The 18521-nt window shown below is 26.8% G+C and overlaps 3 protein-coding genes across 3 annotated transcripts; 1 reads left to right on the forward strand and 2 right to left on the reverse strand.

Moving 5' to 3' along the window:
- Positions 1-868: 868 nt before the first annotated feature.
- On the forward strand, positions 869-4357 carry LOC119678395 (5'-AMP-activated protein kinase subunit beta-1-like). Its single transcript, XM_038090204.1, has 3 exons — positions 869-1840; positions 3845-4075; positions 4136-4357. The coding sequence occupies exons 1-3, from the start codon at positions 1220-1222 to the stop codon at positions 4280-4282; spliced, it is 999 nt and encodes a 332-aa protein (XP_037946132.1). The 5' UTR covers positions 869-1219; the 3' UTR covers positions 4283-4357.
- Positions 4358-5149: 792 nt separating this feature from the next.
- LOC119678397 (phospholipase ABHD3) lies at positions 5150-8007 on the reverse strand. Its single transcript, XM_038090205.1, has 8 exons — positions 7918-8007; positions 7675-7842; positions 7435-7604; positions 7030-7364; positions 6865-6951; positions 6630-6760; positions 5645-5810; positions 5150-5589 (listed from the first exon to the last, which is right to left on the reverse strand). Exons 2-8 carry the CDS (start codon positions 7777-7779, stop codon positions 5306-5308), a joined length of 1278 nt encoding a protein of 425 aa, XP_037946133.1. The 5' UTR covers positions 7780-7842; positions 7918-8007; the 3' UTR covers positions 5150-5305.
- Positions 8008-17992: 9985 nt separating this feature from the next.
- LOC119683051 (ribonucleoside-diphosphate reductase subunit M2-like) lies at positions 17993-18515 on the reverse strand. Its single transcript, XM_038096652.1, has 2 exons — positions 18363-18515; positions 17993-18303 (listed from the first exon to the last, which is right to left on the reverse strand). Exons 1-2 carry the CDS (start codon positions 18435-18437, stop codon positions 18151-18153), a joined length of 228 nt encoding a protein of 75 aa, XP_037952580.1. The 5' UTR covers positions 18438-18515; the 3' UTR covers positions 17993-18150.
- Between the last annotated feature and the right edge of the window lie 6 nt (positions 18516-18521).

An 18521-nucleotide genomic window follows, 5' to 3' on the forward strand; every position in this document is an offset into this window, starting at 1 on the left:
TGCAATATGTTATTATTTTTGCTCATATAATTTTAACGAATGACTAGAATTTTGCAACATATTTCCAAAGAGCATTCACTCTTTGAAGACGTAAAAATTTTTGCAAGAAAAAATCTAACTCTGAAGATTTTAAGAGCATTGTTTTTTGTTTCAAATGTTTTCTGAAAAGAAATTAAGGCTATTATATTATGTACACGAATTTGATATAATTATATATGGATTTGTAAATATTATGTTGATTTTTTTAAAAACATGGTAACTCATTTAAGTATAAATGAGAGAGATAAGAAAATTAAATGAAAACAAATATGACAACAAACAAGATAGGGTTACTACCAGCTTCTGAAAGAAACAATTTTATGGAGTAGTTATGTTATTACACAAAATAATAAATTTGTGTGTTTTCAACATTTGCATATACATATATATCAATAGTTGCAAATAGTTTCAAACCTTTGCTTTAAAGTTTCAAAATAATTTGTATTGAATATTTTAAAGTGTCAGTCTTAAAATATTTTTAATGTAAATAAAAGTCTTTCATATTGAACACGTGTGTGGTTTATATCTGTTTCAATTTAATCTGTGTTAAAAAATTTGTAAAATATATCATTATTTAACACTTCAGTACATTTGCATGCACTATTCCATCTTAGTTCTAAGTGGAATGATTTTCAAGGTTTCAATGAGCTCTTCCTCTAATCATAAAATACCTAATCTGAATGTTTTTATTTTAGAACTTAAAAAATTAACAAATTTTTAAATAATATTTACACGCAATATAAAAATTATTAAACTATTCTCTCAAGAGATATCTAATATTGTGTATTACACAATTTGTGTGTATTTTGAAATATCATGGCCACACTAAAGGATGGAAATATTGCTGATTGGTAGTGCTAAACATTTCCGTGAAAAAAAATAATTATATATTTTGATACTCTATATTTTGTTTGCACAAATTTTATAAAAAAATAACGTTTTATAATTCATATCAAAATACAATAACTACAATAGGAATTGAATTAAATCCATATATACTATTTTCACATTATACGAAATATATGAAGGACAAAGAAAAATAATACTTTGTGATTACAAAACGTTTAACAACATTGACTGTGCCAAAAAAATATAAAAAAAAAACTTCCAACTAAGCGTCCAAACCATACATGAAATAACAAACTAAATAGTTAATTAATAAAAAAATAAACAAATTATAATGGGTAATGCAAACGCAAGTATGCACAGAGAACGTCACAAGTCAATCGACTCTACACCGAATTCACCCTTTCGTGAGTTAAACGCAAGAGACTCCATCTCATCAAATAGCGGTGTACCACAAGGTGTAGTTACAGGGGGTGGTACCGGCAGTCAAGCTTTTGCTTTCGACAACAAAATCGATACACCACGTTCAGTGTTACAAGTTGGTTCTTCGCAAGAAGACGATGAAAATCAACCGTATTATACAAAACCAGTAGGTAACAGTGCAGCTGATACTTTTAACGAATTCGCACCTACAACGCGCAAGCGTTCTAATACTGTCTCAGAAGGTACAACATCGATAAGTAATATGTCCGCTATAGAGGCAAAAGAAACCAAAGATGATGAAAAAGAAGAAAATTTAAACGATGAACAAGCGCTAAAGAATCCAGCTTTGCCAACAGTTTTACGTTGGGATGGTGGCGGAAAAAATGTTATGATATCAGGCACGTTCTCCAAGTGGAAACCAATACCAATGGTTCGAAGTCATGGAAATTTCGTTACTATTATTGATTTACCGGAAGGTGACCATCAATATAAATTTTGTGTTGATGGCGAGTGGAAGCATGATCCAAAATTGGTAAGTAATATAATATACGTATTTTATTATAAAAAATAAAGAATCAATAAGTTCTTAATTAATTATTAAGATTTCGTTCATATTTTTCAACTTTTAAATATTTTGTTTTGAAATTGAGAAAAGCGTTGTGTAACTTATTTTTCTGGAGAGTAAAATATCAATGGAATTTTGTTTATGTGCTAATTGATTTAATTTATTTAATACTTTCAACAGCAAAATAATAAATTCAAACTTATACATGTATGTATATCTGTAATGTAAATAATAAATTGCCTTAAAGGCATCAATATTTAAACAAATAAAAAGAGAGAGAAGTAATATAAATATAAATGTAAATAAATATTCGTTAGTGGAAAAATATCAATATTTTGTTTATCTCTGAATATATTCAATGGCTTAACAGAATGCTCTTGATATTTCATAAGAGATCAAACAACTATTTATATATAGGTATAAACATTTGTGTATATAAATGTATAAAAAAATTGAGCTCTAAATGACAGTTTAATTAACTTCGTAAATATCAAACAAAAAGTGTACAGTTTTAATGATTTAATTGTTACATAAAAAATACATAAATAGATTAAATATTTACCTTATCATATTAATAAGTACAAAGCTATATCAATACAATTGTAAAAGTTTGGTTTATGAATGTATTCAATTCAATAATGAAACTAAAACTTAAATGACCAAGACTCAAGGGCAAATAGTAGTAATCAACGGGAAAGTTTTCTACCATTTTTGATGGTTAACGTAAGTCACAGAATTTTATGCTATAGACAAATACATATTCAGATTATCAGGCAGCTATAACATTCGAATCTTAAAAGTTTAGATCCTAATTGGTTCGATCTGAATTTTGTGCTATAGACAAATTCATATTCAGATTATCAGGCAACTATAAAATTCAAACTTTAAAAGTTTAGATCTTAATTGGTTCGATCTAACGAATATCTGATACATGAGGTTAATACGAATAGAGTTATACTTGAGTACGACTGACAAGTATTAGTCATCGAAAAATTCAACTGTAACAAAACAGCTAACAAGCTTGAGAAGAACAATTACTTTACTTTTTTTATAGAACTCAAAATTTCGTAATAAAACTCACATATCAGACTACATTCTTACTTGGAAACAAAGAATTTAAATTGTTTTTAGAGTCATGAACAGACACCAAAGGTTTATAGACACAAAGGTGTTTATAATCCTAAAACCTCACATGGACCAACAACAAAAATACTTACCAGTTTGAGGTCTGTTTGAGCTGCAAGATATGTCCTAACATAACTGAGAGCTTGATATGATATAGCCAAGTACAAAACAGTTACTTCTCACACATAATTACTTTTGTCTCCAATCTATATTCCAACTTCATTTTATGTCAAAATGTACATAAACAATTTGAACTCTATTGATTTATGGCTTCACACTACTAGGGTGACAAGATTTTTTCGCTTAGATCCAATTCAGCATTTCTATCTATCCCTCTTCATAATCTTGCTTTACACTCTTAACACTTTCAGTGGTTTAAATCCTTTTTTGTTTCAACAATTTTTCAGAGAATAATAACACGGGTGGAGCCTTGTACCAATGTATATTGTTAGCTTTATTTGTTTTATATAACTTAGGAAACTTTTTTCATAGGCAACACAAAAGAACCACTGTCTATTTGTTCACTGTCCTTTCTAATAGTAAGAGAAATATAGAATATGTTTTAATTCTGAAAATTTAAAAACATATCTTTTCTATAAAATTTGCACGTCTAATATTAATCATTTGCGTTAGAAAATCTCTAAAGATTTTTAAACTACATAAAATAGCACATGTTCAACTGTTATTTATATTTTATTATTCAAATTTTGACAATGTAATGAAATTTTATTATTTTGTAATATTTAAATAAAACAAATTTTATTACTCTACTCTATATTTAATTATTTAAAATATTGAAAAAGTTAAATAATATATTATAACAATTTAAATATTTTATTTTTACAGAAAAGCGTGGAGAATGATGAAGGTGAAAAAGCAAATTTAGTGTCAGTACGTCAGTCGGACTTTGAAGTCTTTCAGGCTTTAGCTAAAGATAGTGAAAATGTGCCTAATTATGCAGAAAAAGAATATTCACAAGAAGTACCCCAAGCTAAACCATGGGAGAAGGTGTCCGGGCCACCCGTTTTACCTCCACATTTACTGCAAGTCATCTTAAATAAGGATACACCGTTATCTGTAATACTTAAACGTTTTAAAAGTTTTTAATAAAAAATACTAACATTTTATTTATTTCAGTGTGAACCAACATTATTGCCAGAACCTAACCATGTCATGTTAAACCATTTATATGCCTTATCTATCAAGGATGGTGTTATGGTACTCAGTGCTACACATCGTTATCGTAAGAAGTATGTAACTACGCTTTTATATAAACCAATTTGAGGATATAATGGAATTGTTATCAAAATATAAATATTAACGATATATAAAATAATAATATTAAAAAAGATTTATGTTGCCAATTATATAAATATATTTATTTTCGTTTTATACTTTTATCTGTTGAAATAATATAAAGATGTAAATATTTTTATATATCGATTAACCTATATAATTAAAGTTATAATGTGTTTCGTTTAAAATTTTTAACAATAAACAAAATTAATTTAATTAATTCTGCGATTTTTTTTTAAATATCATTATTTATTATAGAACATACGTATTTATAAGCTGTTTAAACAAAATTTAGCTTATTAGCGAAATGATATTGTAACTATTTACAACATATTTGATTATCTCAATTATAAAATAATCATATACGAGTAAAAAAAAGTTATATTAAAACGATTTAAATATCCGCAAAATACTTTTTAATTATTCAAATTGTTCGTTGTAATTTGTATATAATTTTTGAGATTAGAGAATGTATCTAAACACATTCCTCAAGAAAATGATTAAAAAGCTCTTATAATTTCCAATACAAAAAGCTTTATAAACTCGCGAAGTTTAGTATGAAAATAGGCTTAATATATATATATTAACTTTGCTGACTTAAAAAAATTATTATTGATATACATATATCACATTTATTGCATATTATTTATATTGATATTCTAAGCATTCATTTATTAAATTAGCATGCCTGCTCAGTATTAAATATTGTTTATTATTGAATTATTTAAACTACAGATCTAAATTAAACTGATTTCTCCAACCTTATAACATATTTATATAAAATTGTTAAGAAAATATATGCACAATTTATTGCATAGTTATTTTTTATTTCAAAGTACCAATGGCATGTTAACAATAATTAAATCTAATTTATTCTAAATAATTTTACTAACCAAATTAAAGCTTGAATTGTGATATCAGCAGCATTATATAGTTAAATTGCATTTCATTCAAAATACTTTAAGTATTATAAATACTTAAGGCTTAATTTAATTTTTAAACATTTTTCCATTAACTATTTTCTGAAAAATTTACTGGCATAGATGCATTTAAACTCTCAGTTGAGCTTGTAAGTACTTCATATTCTTCATATATCTTCTGAAGTTCTTTGGTAGTACTCTCAAATTCACCGTCCTTGTCGAAAAGAGTTTTCTTGAAGAATTCAGCGAATAGACGCCCCATATACTGATCTTTGGTAGATGGCCACATACCTTCAAGAAATCCAATGTGACCACCTCGAGCAGTAACAACAATAGCAACATGTGAACATTTTTCAGCTGCTTTAATTGGAATGGCTGCAAAAGTGAAATAATTTTTAGAAACTATTAAGCTAAAACTTCATGAATTTACCTTCTAGTGGTTGAAATGGATCATCGGCTGCACTTAAACATAATAAAGGCACTGATATTTTGTCCAACTTATTTATCAATGTTGCATCATCATAATAATCATCCACGTGAGCATAACCAAATTGCTTTGAGGTAAATTCTGCATCAAATTCTTTAATCGTTTTACACTGAAATTAAATTTATAAAAATTATTTAATAGTCAACAATATTATAATCATTCTATTCATGCCAATTCCTCTTAAAAATAATTTTTTTTTTTTAACGAAAGAATGAAAGTTATTAACTCAAGCGTACCATTATATATAGTTTGTGACTAAGTAAATGACCATCAAAAATATATAACAAGCCTCGGTATTTTAAAAATGCCTTTATTTTAGAAGCACAAAGCACTGGTCCTTAAGAGACAGCACTTAGAATTCTCTGCACAGGAAGATAGAATGTGCTTTATAGCAAAAATTTTACCACTAAGTTTCTTTAAAACTCAGTTTCTTCCAGTATTATGTAGCTTATATATATGTGTTACAACCAAAGAGTGTCTGATTAATAACTAACTAATGTTCCACAGTTTTTTCGATCGAACGAAAACCGCCTTATGTACTGATAAGAATTTTAATTAATTTCTAAACTCAAATTATATGATCTCTGCCTATATATTCTCATACTATATAACAAGTTATATTATAAATTATTATACTTTGAATTCTTTGTTTAAATAAAAATAAATGAATTATATACATTTTCTATAAACTTCTTACTCTTGTAAATATATGCAATATTAAGAAAATAATCTAAGACTCTATAACTATATAACCTCATGACCATCTCGGCGAATAATTTGATCTGAAGATGTCTTTCTGTTTGGTTATCGGTAAATTGATCTCAGAATTTTTAAGTGAAAACAGTCAGTTGAAGTTGGTAGATGAATAAAATCAGTTGATTATATGTAAAACAAACAATAACAATGAAAGTTTAATAGGTTTGCTTACCGATAGAATGCGATCCATATCGATGTCAGTCTTTTTATATATTTCACATTTGCGAAGGGTACGACATAAGCTACCAGCTAAATGACGTCCTAAAAGGCTGTTTAAAATTGGTTTCTCGATACTCGCATTCCCTGTAAAAATATATTATTATATATAAGGATAGATTTTAATATTTTTTGTGTGAGTTTAATTAAAAGTATTAGAGTAAACTATTAGAAAATATATATAAAAATACCTTTGTGAACATCCCAAGGCACTGATATAATTTTAGCAGCTTGTAAGTATGTGCGAGCTTCTTCACTGCTACGTGCAAGATAGTTGCCTAAAATTTGCAATTAAAAAAAATAAGATTGTGTATTCTATAAAAAATTGCTCAAAGCTCTTTAAAAAGTATTTCTACCTAAAATCAAGCCACCCATTGATATTCCTGTTGCACCCAATTTACAATGTGGCACAGTGTTTCTGACATGTTTCACTACCTCAGATAAATCTTCACAGTTCGCTGCGCAGTATAGACGTGGAGTCTTCAGTTCAATACCTCCTAGTCCACGATTATTGAAAACTACAACACGCATTCCTTCATTATTTGCCGACCAAACCAAACATTTAATATATTCGGCCTGAGATTCGCCTGTTAAACCGGGTAAAATAATGATACAAGGTGCTCCTTCAGCACAATTCTCCTCTAACCAATCCAGTGCAACTTCACCACCATCTTTGAGTGTTAAAATTTCTCTATTACGATAATAAAAAAATTTTAAATACGTTTTATATATATTGTATATATATATATATATAAACTAACCTTCGATAATTAATATGAGGTATAACTTGAGCACGTAAGAAGCTAGCTAAAACCGTTTGGGCTCGACTCTCCACACACCAAAATGTAGGCCAGAACTTCATTTCCAGTGCAGGAATATTTTTCAACAAAAACTTTTTGAACGGACCATCTGAGCAGGCAACTATTGGACGCTGTAGTTATATGAAAAGAATTAAATAATATATTGTAGAAAATATTATATTAAAAAATTATTGAACTCACCTTAACTGCCTGCAATAGGTAGTACAAGAAATAGAAAATCACAGACGAAGCCAGAAGATGAAGTCGTGGCAAATTTGTTATATAACAATATAGGTCATAAAGCATTTTGAACTATTTTCAACTAATCTGCTATTATATATATCAAATTTTTAACACCACTAATTTTGTCTGCAAATAAAACAGAATTAAAACATTAAAATTATTAAAATTACAAATGATGAAAACAAATATGAAAAAATGCACCCGTCAATTCCGATCCTAACGGTCTAAGCTTTTAGGTTTCACAACTGAATTGAGTACTTTGTATTTGTAATGTTTTAGATTTTTTTGATATAAATTTTTAAACTGTATTATTTATTGTATTAGTTTTTGTGTTTATAAATTTAAAATCATTGCTATATTGATTATTAATTTGTAGATATAAAGACCTAGGTGCACTAATAAATGAATTAGACATTTAAGACAATTAGACATTTAAATCACCTCATATTCTCAATGAGACACTAATAGGTGCACTAATAAGTTCTCGGGGACTTTCACCTTGACGTGGTGAAGAGGCCCTGTAATTACGTAGAATCTTCGAGCGATGCCGGCGGTAGCATGCTACTGGTAGGGCCTCCCTTGCCGGTAAGGTCGAACTAAGAGTAATGAAGCTAAACACAGTCCACAACGTAGCGTTGGTAGTCATAATGAGCAGCTGCAAAAGGCGTTTGTTTTCCAGGTTAGGAACGACCTATTTAAAAGTAACCTGTCACTACGTGCAAAGCTTACAGAACTGACATTCTCTTTGTAACACATCGCCAGGGCTTTGCTCTCTTCTTTAACTATTTTCTGGAAATTAAACATGAGTCTAAACCCGATGGAATGATAGTCTCCAAATGGTACCCGTACATATACAGCGAATCCACCTGCTTCGGCAGCATACACAACGGATTTGGAGGTGCGAAACTCGCGCTTAAACAGAATCTCTTGGTTAGGTACAACTGTAACCACACAGGCCAATGTTTCCATGGGAACGCAATGAATGAAGATAATTGCTCAGACATATGCAAATTCGCTGTATACAGTTGTTTCCATTCAAAATACTTTTAAAAAAGACATAAAATATTATCTTTAAATTGCATAGATATATAGATCGTTATTACTAATTTGTTAAACGATCAATAACTCTTTATAATCCATTGTATGTCATTAATGAAGGACAGCAGGACTTAAACCATAATGAATGAAAAAAAAGATGTCCGTTTTTTTTTTGAATATTTATTTTTTCAATTATCGTAGGTGTCAAGGTCAGTTTTACTATTTTAGATAATAAAACAATTGCATAGTATCATAAATTTATATTATTACTAGTATTTGATAAGCTATCTTCATCAATGATTAACTAAGGCATAAGATTCTTAAGATATGCCTTGTGTGGGTTTCTTACCCATTATCTCAAATAAAACACTAATAACACTGGTTGTTCTGAAGTGAATTTGGTTTACTCATTTTGTGACGCATTACTAGATTACATCAATACACATTATTCCAGTTTTCAAGTTTAATAATTGTGTAATTTTTTTATGTATTTAAAACTTGTAGAATTAGAAAAAAAATTAATTGTTAAATTTTAAATTGATTTCTATTCCTTAAAATTTAAGTAAATGTATTTATATTAATGGAATTATATTCTAATTTATAAATATTTGTATTGAAACTAGTCGTTGAAAAAACTATATTTAAATTTATCTTTAAAATAAATTTGGGTTTCAATTAAAAACTATTTTAAAAAAACTAAAATATTCTATGTTCTGATAAGATTACAGGGATTAGTTTTACATGCGCAAGCAAGTTTAAAGGCCTGTTAGCCATACAATATAAATAGCGAAGCTCCCGGTTATGGCTGGTAAGGATAATATTTAAATATTATGTATTTATATATACATATTTATTACATATTATTATTATTATATTATTATTATTAATAGTGAAGAAACTACAGCACCAGCCGAAAAACTATCGTTGAATTTTAATTATATAGCTTTAAATATTTTTCGATGAGATTATAATTTATAATTGAATAGTTTATTTTATATATTCTTCTTTTGCTGTGTTTGTATTAAATACATTTCACTCACTGATGAATTGATGGTGATCAATTTTTAGAAGTGCAATAATCAGCTGGTTTTCCGCTTCGAACGAAATCAAAACAACAACTGACGTAATGCGCGATCAGTGCAAATAATAAAGCTCAGAAAAACATATACAAACAATTTCTTTCCGTCTTCCCCTCTAAGATTTGTACTAGCTTTTTCACCGATTGTCGCAGCTGATCAGTGACCGTATCTCTTGTACTTTGGAATTGAAAAAAGTTAAAAAAATTAAAAAAAAGCTTTCTGAAAATGAATCAATCGTATAAGAAAGACATTTTTTAATTAAGTTAAATTGTTTCCGATAATATTTCCAATATATATCTATTAGCTTTGATTTATAATAAGTAAAGTCAAATAATATTATTTAATGAATTATTATTGAACTTATGTATTTAAATAATTTTGATTATAATATTTGCAGTAGTCAAAAAGTGAAATAAAAAGCTTTTCATAGTTGAGATATATTTAAGGATTTTTCTTAATAAATTTAAAAATGTATCTTAGATGGTTTATAATAAATAATGATTGATAATAATATATACTGAATAAAATAAAATTTATCTCTTTTTAGCGTAAAATAATTATTGAACTTATACAATACATATATTTACTTATTTCTAATTATTTATTTGGATTAAAAAATACAAATAATGCCTCTACAAACAGAATAGTATTGAAATTTAATAATTAAAAATAAAATTATAATTAATTAAATCAATTATTCTACAACTTGTTTATGATTTCGTTCTAATATAAAAACACAGCAAGTGAATTTGTTAAAATAAAAACTTTCACAGCGAATTAACAAAACTCCAGAAAATATGCGTATATAAAAGTCAAGTACGGCTTTGGGTTAGTTCGTTAAAATGCGCTGACTTTGAGTTTCAAAATTGACTGGGCACAATTTCGATTCATGCTATTTACAATCTTAAAAAAAAATTATTTCGGAATAATTAAAATATTTCCAAGAACACTGATGATGGCTATTTGGCAATAGTCGAAATAGCTGTATGGTTAGCCATAAATTCAATTAATTGAAATAATAATAATTTTTGTTGTTGTATTTCACTACTGTTCGAAAAACCTCTTTATGAAATATAATAGTTTCTATTAAATGTAATAGTCACTTCCATCTGAAAAATATGATGTTAAATTACAACTTATATTCATAAAAAAACTTAAATTTTTTCTCATTTTCTCATCAGTACAGACTTTTTATATATATAAAAAGGTTTGTGTTATAACAATTAGTTTTGAATTATAACAACTAATGTCTAATAAAAACAATTTTTTTTATGTTTATTTTTTTTAATAATGTGAAATGATTTGTGATGTATTAATTAATAACTGAACACAATATAATTTTTTTATATATACTGTTTTAATAATGTAAATAATGTAGACAAATTATTTATTAACTAAAGACTAACAATAACATTTATATATATATATATATTTAATAATGTAAATAGATATAACACAACACATTTATAACTATTTACTTGATTTAAAGTAAATAAATAACACTAACATTTTTTATATGTAATTCATTTTAATTACATACGTAAAGAGATTTGTAATAAATCTATTAATTAATAATTAATTTGTTAACAGTAAGCTAACAATTTTTTATACATATTTTTTTAAAAATGTGGAAGATAAATTATAAATTTTTTTTAATGATGTAAAAAAATTTATCTATTTATGATGTATCTATATAAATTTATATGTAAATGTATATAAGTGTTCTGTGTAATTTAAAATGATTATGATATACCTTAAATGACCCCAGGGTACTGGAGAAGGACAGGTCAGCAGGAGACGATATGAGTGATTTGAAATCAACATTTCTTTTAAACTCATTTAAATTAATATATTCATCTATATATATATTCATATATATTCTCTTTTAAGAAATATTCGAAAACATGCCATCCTCTATGGTATAATCTAATTTGATAAATTTGTATATGCCGCAGTAATAATCACTTTTAAAGTAACGGTCTTTTAAAGGTTCTTTATATGAGTATTTAAATTTTTTTAATAACTGTAATAAGGTTTTACCGGAATGCGAAAAAATCTTTTGTTAGTTTTTTTTCGTAGTCATTAGAAATAATCGATAATCAATATGATTACATGACATCACCAAATAGTTTAGTCGAATTGTTTTCTTATATTCTCTAATAATGTATATCAATTCTCTACAGGAGAATAGAAAATTTTTTAAATGTGTTGTATCTCTCGTACAAATCAGTTTTACATAGGTTGATTTTGTAGATATGAGTGATTGAATAAGACACAACGCTATATATTACCAAAAAAATAATATACCATATAGCAATTATTTTACAAAAAAAAAACATTACCCTATACTTCTGAGTTATATATTAATATCAAAAAAAAAACAATTAACTATTACTGTAATGAATAATATAGAATATATAAGAATGTATCCGTATTACAGTTTTTTTATCTTTTTAAGAAATGTTGTAACGTCTGATTCATGTAAACTTAATTATTTTTTATTATAAATTTAATATAATTTCATTTAAATTTTTTTGTAAATTTTCCTAATCAAAGTAATGCAAAAAGAGGACTTTAAACTTTCAAAGATATTCATAACAAAATAATGTAAACATATGCCATTTTATTAGTCACATCAAGATTAATAGATCTGGCTCAATCCATTTCTATTATTGTGACGCGATTTTATCGGAAATTAGTTTCTTATTTAGCTAAACGTTGATATAAAAATTGTTTCGTGAAAGTATCATCAAAATTTGCGGAAATAACTAAAATATTTTAACTTATCCAAGTATTCCAGATACTTATACTATACCTGGATATCCATACACGGTGCCCTGGTATAAAAAATACCGAATACATTATGTTGAATTCATATACAGCCACTTTTCGTAAATCGTATTTTAGTATTTATTCACTAAAACCTAATATTCCTTCTTTCTAAATTTGTGGAATGTTATTTTTAAACATTTACAAATTCACTTTTGAAGTCAATTTTTTACTAGCAAGAAAATATAGTAAATATCATAATGAATGATAGTCTGATGGTGAAATATAAAAACTTTATGATAAATATGTTATGTTAGTTAAGGTCTTCTTTTTTATCGTGTCACGTTATACGTTTTTGTGTACTAAAATTAGTTTGATAATACATAATATCTTTCCTATTGATCATGTTCTCTTAATCATCTTGATTTGATAACAATTTTAACTTTACTTACTTACAAGAAAATTACTTATAAACAAGTCCACTTTTGACTGAGAGCCCAAGGTGAAATATCGCTAACTTACTTTCGAAAAAAAATTTTTATGTTCCGAGCATACAACGGAAATCGCGTGCAATTTAAATTTGCATTAGAGATAGAACTGTCAAACTCTTTGATGCTATAAACACTCACCAGTATACAAAACTACTGATTAAAGGCTATCAATTCTTTTGTCACCACTGATATTAATGTTTGAAGCTTCTTAGCAGAGACGATATTAAAATCTACACTGAACTTGTTACAGGACACTGTAAACTTAATTTCCACATGTAGATTATATGTGCGATAGAAAGTAATTCATATCGACTCTGTCATGAGGGGAAGGAAACATCAGAACATATCCTATGCAACTGCTCAGCGGCGGCAAGGCGTAGACTCGACTACCTTGGAAGCGGAACCTTAGTCCCAAATCAAATAGGTAAAATTAAGCTCACAGCAATTAGGAGATTTATAAATAGTCTAGAATTGTTTTAGTTGGGCCTTTAGGCATACAATAGATCTTTTAGGTTGAGGTGCATTCATAACCTATTATTTAATAATAAAAGAAATAATAATAATAATAATAAATATTATACACAATTTCATCAACTTTTTTGGGGGTATATGAACACTAATATTCTCATAACTAAAACAAACGAATTTTATCCCGGCAGTTACTTGTGATAGTGTATCTCTTTTATGGATACTCTTCCTTTTATTGTAGTAAAATTGTGATATATCATAAATTTTTTTTTAATGTTTCTAATTTTTATTTTGTAAACACAAGGTAAATTACTAATCTCATAAATCATCAACCAATAATCAATTAATTTGTCATCTGTCAAACCAAAGAAAGATTTAGCAACCGCTACTAACCGTTTAAAATTTAACACTTTTTAAAATCAGTTAAATGAAAAAACGCTGAATACTTTTTGTCCAACCTGATAAATATTTCTAATTGTTATTATTTTTAAATCTTATATATTTATCTATATTCATTATTCATTAACTTCAAGTTATGGTTAATATATATTATATATACTTATATAAAATATTAGAATTAAAGAAAGGCATAAATAAAGTATAGGTAATGAGTAATGGTGGACAAGGTATTTTTAAAACTTATTTTCAACTTTATCATTTTTGTAATTTGGTTTGGTATAATTGCATTTTACTAATACTTTTGACCTATTGACAAGTTCTAAATTCGTATATCGTTTCACTTAAATAGTTTATAATGACTGTTAAGAATACTAAAGCATGAAGCAAAATTGTAAGTAAATCAATATTTTCATTACTGTTTTGTAATTTGAATAAACGCAACTTACAAGGCAAAAGGTTAATAATAAATAAAAAAAGATTTAATCTATATATGTATTTTTAAATTTTAAAAATTAAAACAGTAATATTATGTTTAACATAAAAAGTAAATGAAAATTGTACAATCATGCACTGAAAAAAAAAATAGTCGTTCCATTGAAACAACCAATGGACATAGAATTTCAGGTGTCAAAAATTCAATAAATGGTAAAGTAAAGTAAATTCACTCTTCAATTACATAAGTAAAATAATTACAATAAATTTTACAATTTAATATTTTTCATAACTTTTCGAACTCACGTAATTAGTTAAGTTTATTACTATCAATTGTTTTAACTGTCAATATAAAATAATCAAGTTTTCAGGAATTTTATTGTATTTACATTGACTTATTTCGTAATATAAACGTGGACGACCGCCCTCCTCTCACTGAGTTCAAACGGCGCGGAAAGACTGAATGAAATCAAAACTGCACGCTTAAGTGTGATTGTTGTCCATTAAATATTTTTACATTTTCTTTAGATTACATGACTTTTTCCGCAAGCAAAGCTTTCTGAACTGACTTTCTGAAATGCCGGTAGAGAGTAAAAGTTCTCCCTAAAAGCACGCAACGTGCGTTGCACGTGCAACTAATTCATTTACGAGGGATGGATGGTAAATTTGAGGGAAATAGTAAATTATGTCGTTGTGGTAGCGAATGTTGGTATTTACCAGAATTTTGAGTAGGGTAAATTAGATAAAAATTAGATAAATGAGGTGTGACCATTGTGAAAATTTTATAAGATGTTTAATAAATAAATAAATAAATTTAAAAACAACAATAAATAAATATTTACATAAATGCAGTACAAAAAATCCCTAGGAAATTTTAATTTATTTTACCTCAATTTGCTCGAACTCTCACACGGCTTAAATTTCTTTTCAAATTTTTTCAAAAATGTACAAATATAATATATAAATATTATAAAATAATAAAAACAAAAATAATAAATGTTAAATCGACATCTAGTATCATTACAAAGCCTGAGAAGAAAAATAAAATAAAATAATGGTAATAATTAGTAAATTATTAGTAATTTAATAATTAGTAAAAAGTAAAAATTAAATAACAACTTATTTTATTCAATAATAATTAAAAATAATAATTGTAATAATAATAAAAAATAATCCATTATGCAAATATCCAGTCTTGGCAAGAAACAGATTCGCAATTCTTGGAAAACTTTTTTTGTGGTTCCTGAAACATAGTTAGAAATTGATATCGAAAGTCCTCACAATATTCTCAAATACAATAAATTATACAGATATATGATATGATACAGATATCTCTTAAACCAGGAATACATGTATTATAAAAAACAATCCATTAAAAAATGTTTTGCTTTCTTAAAAAATTCTTAAAAAATTTAATTTCACTTTAAAAAAACAGTGAATTTTTAACAATATGTGTGAAATTCTTTGCGTGGTAATTTCTTTAAAATAATTTTTGGAAAATATTGAATTGTGGACGATTTTTGACTTTAATACAAAAATTACCGACTGTGTGAGATATCATTGTCTTATTTGATCCTTTTTTGTGTAAGCACATGTGTGTGTCTCTTGAAAGTAAATCTTCATGAAATTTTTCTTTACATCTTCCGGCTCTTAATATGTGAAACCACTTAACAGTTTTTTTGTCTTTTAATTTTTCGGTAAAATAATCCTACACTTTCCTTTTTGTTCACTCATGAGGTACCTGCTGAGACTTCATAAGAAAGACATAACTTACATATTAACATTACCCATTATTCTTTTTTTTTTTTTTTTGAAAGGCAAATATTATATATTAAACGATTTTCTTTTTATTATTTTAAAATGTATTAGTACAAAAATAAATATAAAAATTCTTTTATTATTGTTTTTTTCGCACACATGTTGAATTTGAAAAAAATATGGTAAGAATGTTAAAAAAATTGGGTATAGTCTGACAATCTGTAGTTTATTTTTTTATATCTTTAAAATTCAAAGAAAAATGTGTTTCTTTGTGAAAATTTCAATCCTATTGAATAAAATAAACTAAATACTCGAAGAGGACATCAAGAATAACTGATTTTAATACATAGAGAAAGTATTCATATGGGATTAAGAACGATGTAATTTCCAAACCGATTATCAACAAAATAAGTGTTTCAAATTAATAACACTTAATAAGCTATTATAAAAGAATTTATCAATATCAAAATACCCAGCAGGCGAAAGTAGCGATGCAGCATCGATACTGCATCGATCTTTAGAATCAACCACCAATACCACTACAATACAAAGTAAATGCATTTTTGTGCATTGCATATTATAGGAAAATCATCGATGCTTTATTGATACCTAACCATACTTAAAAGCATCATTGCGGGTGTGAGGAATCAATACAATTGTGTGGTGAATTCAATATATATTTTTAAGGGAATCGTAAATCGCAGTCGTAATTGCAGCAAGAACAAGTACTTTCCCAAGAACTGAACGGAAATAATTTGTTTGTAGAATTATTTTTATAATTATAGATATGCTGAATTAAGAAATTAGATGTAGTCACAACGAAAAAAAGCTTAATATGAAATTGGACCGCAAATTAAACCAGTGGATATATACATTATATTCACAAAGAGAAGATATAGTAAAGTACTAAACAATACTGACTCCAATAAAACAACAGTATATAATGATATTTTAATTGATCTTTAAACTTAATACGATGTATGAGCATTAAAACTATCATTATCATTATATTTAAAATGAAGTAGACCACTTTTATGCACATACATACATACATACATATATGAACAGTCGTTATTTTTCTCTACATTAAAAAATAACATCAATAGTAAATCATTTATGCGAGAACAAAAAGTATTTTTTCTACAGGATTATTTTCACACGATCGTAAAAATTTTCGTACAAACATAGACTAAACACTCTTATGCACATAAGTAATTTTTGTAACACAATTATTTTCAAACGATCGTAAAAATTTTTTTACAAATATAGACTAAACAACAATACATTAGCAACAGACTAAACAACATTCAAATACCATAGACTAAACAACATTTTATATGCGGTATATTTTTCAAAACTTCAAAAAAATAATTTTTTCAGGATCGTAAATATTTCGCACTGGTGTCGTTTGCTAGCACCGTGACTTAGCCATTCAAGCTGATATAAAAATCCGTATGCTTAAAAATTGAAGTGAGGAAGCTCCCATATACAACTCAACTACCGAATAAACCCATAAAAACATCAACCCACATAAACATCAAATCACTCCAAATTCCCAACAAAATACTGAAGGATACACCTATAAAATAGAGTGGAGGCGGATTGAAAAAAGACACTATCTCGAATAATTTATCTGTAATAACACAAAAGTTGATAAATGTGTAGAAATATTTTAAGCACACAAAGTAATCACTAAAAGCATATAAATATGTATAAAAAATCGTAATGAGTTTTTCTAATGAAGAAAACCTACCAAGATTTACAATTAAAAGTATGCCATAGAAAGAAACATTTTAACAATTGGTTTAAAATATTTATTTGTGAACAAAGTCAATTTGGTAATACTATATGTATATTTTTATATAAATTTTCTTAAAATATAAGCGCCGCCAAAATAGCAGGAATTTCTTAAAGTATGAGATTAAAATTAGTTATATGTGGTTATTTACAATATTGAATGTGTGTCAAGAAATATTATCAGACTTAAAAGGCTAAACATTTTAAAAATCAGCGTCCAGCGTGAAAACTTGATCCATACGTTTAGCAGACACACCCGCTTTTCGGTATTCTCCCACACGCCTTTCGAAGAAATTCGTTTTTCCATCCAAGGAAATCAACTCCATAAATGGAAATGGATTCTTACTATTGTAAACCTAAAGTAATTTGAATAAAATATTACGGCTTGCAAGTAAAAAAATTGAATTATACAAACCTTGCCAACGTTGAGCTCAACTAGCAAACGATCAGCGACAAATTCGATATATTGAGACATGAGTTTGCAATTCATACCAAGGAGATTAACAGACAAAGCTACAGTTAGGAACTCTTTTTCAATTTTAACAGCATCTGTTATAATTTCAATAATACGTTG

This window comes from Teleopsis dalmanni, chromosome 2 (assembly GCF_002237135.1).
Source record: "Teleopsis dalmanni isolate 2A chromosome 2, ASM223713v2, whole genome shotgun sequence".
Lineage (NCBI taxonomy): Eukaryota > Metazoa > Arthropoda > Insecta > Diptera > Diopsidae > Teleopsis > Teleopsis dalmanni.

Coding starts and splice junctions, on each gene's coding strand:
- LOC119678397 (XM_038090205.1), bottom strand. CDS start 7,779: ATGCTTTATGACCTATATTGTTATATAACAAATTTGCCACGACTTCAT. Junction 7,605..7,674: donor ACCTATTGCAGGCAGTTAAG/GTGAGTTCAATA, acceptor ATATAACTACAG/CGTCCAATAGTTGCCTGCTC. Junction 5,590..5,644: donor TCCATTTCAACCACTAGAAG/GTAAATTCATGA, acceptor TCACTTTTGCAG/CCATTCCAATTAAAGCAGCT.
- LOC119678395 (XM_038090204.1), top strand. CDS start 1,220: ATGGGTAATGCAAACGCAAGTATGCACAGAGAACGTCACAAGTCAATC. Junction 1,841..3,844: donor GGAAGCATGATCCAAAATTG/GTAAGTAATATA, acceptor TTATTTTTACAG/AAAAGCGTGGAGAATGATGA. Junction 4,076..4,135: donor ATAAGGATACACCGTTATCT/GTAATACTTAAA, acceptor TATTTATTTCAG/TGTGAACCAACATTATTGCC.
- LOC119683051 (XM_038096652.1), bottom strand. CDS start 18,437: ATGAATTGCAAACTCATGTCTCAATATATCGAATTTGTCGCTGATCGT. Junction 18,304..18,362: donor TTGAGCTCAACGTTGGCAAG/GTTTGTATAATT, acceptor AAATTACTTTAG/GTTTACAATAGTAAGAATCC.